Genomic DNA, 3,902 nt, shown 5'->3' with positions numbered 1-3,902 from the left:
TCCACATGCCCCAACAAACTAAGGTACTCTACTCCTTTGCAAACCATGAATGTGCATTGGCACGTAAGCTAAAGCACAAGGACACAAGAAGTGGGGTGCAAATGCAATTAAATTCAGTCGCCTAACACTACCAAGTGATGTGCCCTTTTCTTTCCATGTCTCATAAATATGCACTTTCACTTTCGATGAAAAAAGCACGCCTAAGGATTTGACTGCCGACTACTAAAAGACAAAGACAAAGACAACGTGTCCCTCCAAAAGACCCCACCACCCATTCAACTTCATCACGCAATTCAATAAGCCTCGTTAATTCACTTCTGCCAAACCACCATCCATGGGGGACCATTTTGCATTTCATAGGATTATGAAATATTCAATGCAATGCAACAGAGGCCATGCCTCTCATCTCATACACTGCCAAACCAATACTATAAATATGGACAGCCAAGATAACACTGGAGTAGGAAAATCTTTATTTATATTACAGTCGTAGATTTTATAGCAAGTAGTAGCGTAGGAATAGGAGTGGTAGTAGGAGTAGAAATAAAATAAAAACACACATGAAAGGGTTGTTACATTATGGGAACACCCTTGATTTATTAGCCCATACTACCACCACAAACCAGACTCGAGAGCATAAAACTCCTAGAGCTACACAATTACATAGAAGAAAAATGCAGCAACAACTGCCTTCAAGTCAAGGGAGTTTCACTTTCACATGATGACCCTTTTTGTGACACAAATACAAGTCCTTGGAGCAGAAGTTTCTCTAGACTCTAGTCATTTTCACTGGTACCAGATTGAAATGTCTTGCTGCTGTTTGTGAAGGGTGGTGTTATCCATCCCCACTCCTTGAATATCCTCTTTAAAGTCAAAGGACGATGCCAAGGATGCCAACTCGCATGGTGAGCTAAACATCAAGTGAGCATTATTGTTGTTGTGGTTGGCATCAAAAGGAGGGTTCATGTTCATGTTCATGTTCATGTTCATGGTCTTGAACCGGTCAAAATGACTTTCCTCCCGTGCATACAAGTTTCCTTCCATGACCATTCCTTGACCAGCAGGGAAAAAATCATGGTTTTCTAAAGCTACACAGTTTGTGGGGCTTAAATTCCTGTTTCCAAGAACATTGTCATAGATTGTCATAAGGTCACTAATCATTTTCTGGTCACCCTCCGGAACTCCCCCAAGCGAAGGTGGAACCATGCTACCAGATTGAGCTGAAGCATTTGGTTGAACAAATGACTGAGGAAATATCACAGGCTTAACCTCAGTGGCATGAAAACTGAGACCACCACCAAAATCTGCTGGGCTGTTTCTATACACACAACTCAACTGATGGTTGTCCCTAGCTGATCTGTCATGGAAGCCAAGGCTGAGTTCATTGTAAGGACATTGAGGGTACTCACATGTGTAGATCTTGTGATCCACGATCATGTTGAAGTCATTTGAAACCTTCCTTTTCCTAATGAAATCCAAATTCGTGACAACATTTAGGGAAGGCTGCTGAAACGGCAGCCTTCCCTCGAGTCTCTCCGACCTGTTATCAGGATGGAGAGACTCAGGCTTTCGGTCCTCCACATCAAAATTCGGCTCATCCTTGCCGCCATCAACGTCATACTCGCTATAATCATTGACTACTAGAGTTCCGTGTCCTCCGCTCACAGAGGACACGGGGCAATAGTCAGGGTAAAGCTCCCTGGCGAAGGCTTCCTCTTGATTGATGATGGCGAGCCAAGTAGCACTCTCCTTGGCCGTCATCTTGTCCTGAAGGCACTTGGACTGTCTCACGAGCTTGCGAATTTTGGCAATGTCGGGAGACATGTGTTTGATGACGGCAGTGAGAACGCCGACCTTCCAGGCCTTCTTCAAGTCATGAGGCTTCTTGTAAGGAGGGGGGGCTTGGTCCTTGGGGAGGCCAATTTGGGGCCACCAGTCTTCATTCCCAGTGGGCCACCATGGGGGAGGAACAGCCTTCTCAAGAGGAAAACGCCTCTGGGGAGGGTCACAGTGCTGCATAAGCGCGGAGAGGAGTGAGCCAAGAGTGGTGTCTTGAAGCTCCTGCAAAGTGTGAGGAGTAGGGCCAATGGAACTGGGTCCATCATTCATCCCAGGGTACTTGGCTATGGCAGCAGGGCCGTTGCGATCAAACCTGACCTTGTCCTTCCACCATTCGCGGAGGTTATCACTTGCCCCAGTGACGGGCTTCCCCTTCTCAGGAATGATTCCATAGACGAAGCCTTGGGCCTTGCAGACCTCCATCATCTTGAGCATGTACTTGAGGATTCCGTCTTGAGCTCTTGACATCTTCTTCCTCCTGGCTTGTTCCTGCGACTGCCTTTGCTTGGCTGCATCACTCCCTTCCTTGGCCTTGCTTTGTTCCTTCATTCGCTTCAGCCGCAGCTTGTCCCTCCACATCCTCCGCTCCAGCTCCTCCACGTCCATTTCCTCGTCGCTGTAGTCATCCTCAACCGCACCACTTTGTCTCACACCCATCTCTGGAGGACCTCCCACCATATCCAAATCGTTGCAGAACCCCATCTCTTCCAAGATCATCATCTTTTCTGTCACAAGGAATGAACACACAACTATTTAGCCAAATTGTACTACTTCCCTAGATCAATATCAAATGCACGTTTTCTTCTTTCCTTCTTATCCACCCATGTTATTATATTTGCAAATTGCAAGGCTAAAAAGAAAAACACGGATTAAGAAAGAAAGAAAGAAAATCACAAGTATTCAATTCGGTTACCATAGGTCGTGAATTTTAAAGTATTCAGCAAATCATATAATTCGGTTTATGGACAAGCCATATCCACTAAATGAATCTCAAAATTCTCGGTTTTAGATGAAAAATAATTTGCCAGGACAGTTACTAGATCAGGACTATGCTAATTGAACAGACAGATCCAAATCATTCACAAATTAAACACGCAAATACAATCACCATAGCTTGGTTCCAATATGATTTTTAAAAAAGTTAATAATCGCTAATCAGCCTATCATCAAACGGATGAAGATTGCAAGTTTTCAGAAATAAAAAACTTCCAAAACAGAATGGTTCAAATTAAGCACGGAAATACAAGAACCACAAGCACGTAGCATGGTTCGAAGATAATTCTAAAACACATGGCTAATCAGCCCCTCATCAAACAGATGACGTTTGCAAGTTTTCAGAAATAAAAAAATTACCAAAACAGAATGGTTCAAATTAAACACGGAACTAAGAGAACCATAAGCACATAGCATGGCTCAAAGATGATTGCTTTTATAAAAAAAGAAAAAATTAAAAAAGGCTAATTAGCCCATGATCAAACATATGAAGATTGAAAATTTTCAGAATTTTTTTTTTTCACTAAACAGATTAGGAAACTAATCAAACCGGCCATCAACAAAGAAATCTAAGGCCCATAAATAGCAATAAGAAGCCAAACACACACTCACACACATAACCGAAGATCAGAAAACTGAGAAAATATTAAGACATAACAAATCAACAACGTAAGACCAATACCAACAGCCAAAAACAAAACCCCAAATTCGTTTTAGGCCAAAAGGCAACGAAGAAGGAAGTGAATAGTGAAAAGAGGAACTTTTTTTTCTTCAGGGGAACCATACCAGAAGATCCACAAGTGGGTCTCGTTGTGTGCTGACCAAAAAGTCAATAGGGGAAGAGAAGAAGAAGCAGAAAACTTTTTCAGAGGCTAAGCAAAAAGAGTTGCTAGAAGAATAAGAACAGAGAGTTTGGAAGGTGAGAAGAAAGAGTGAATGAGAAAAAGAGACAAAGTGTGGAGCATTATCCTTTTTTATTATTGCGTAGGGTGGTGCTCTTGGTGAAGGTGAAGTGGGGTGTCATTCATTATTGGTGAGATTAAAACATTGATAAAAATCTCAATTTGAGG

General features: G+C 42.6%; 1 protein-coding gene across 1 annotated transcript; it reads right to left on the bottom strand.

The window, feature by feature from the left end:
* Positions 1 to 450: 450 nt before the first annotated feature.
* LOC109816238 (protein ETHYLENE INSENSITIVE 3) lies at positions 451 to 3,892 on the bottom strand. The gene is made up of 2 exons (XM_020381164.3): positions 3,619 to 3,892; positions 451 to 2,564 (listed from the first exon to the last, which is right to left on the bottom strand). Exon 2 carries the CDS (start codon positions 2,557 to 2,559, stop codon positions 787 to 789), a length of 1,773 nt encoding a protein of 590 aa, XP_020236753.2. The 5' UTR covers positions 2,560 to 2,564; positions 3,619 to 3,892; the 3' UTR covers positions 451 to 786.
* Positions 3,893 to 3,902: the final 10 nt, after the last annotated feature.

The sequence above is a fragment of the Cajanus cajan genome, chromosome 9 (assembly GCF_000230855.2).
Source record: "Cajanus cajan strain Asha chromosome 9, NIPB_CcT2T_4, whole genome shotgun sequence".
NCBI classification, from domain to species: Eukaryota; Viridiplantae; Streptophyta; class Magnoliopsida; order Fabales; family Fabaceae; genus Cajanus; species Cajanus cajan.
Note: the sequence above shows the minus strand (reverse complement) of the source record. Positions and strands in the feature narration are given on the sequence as shown.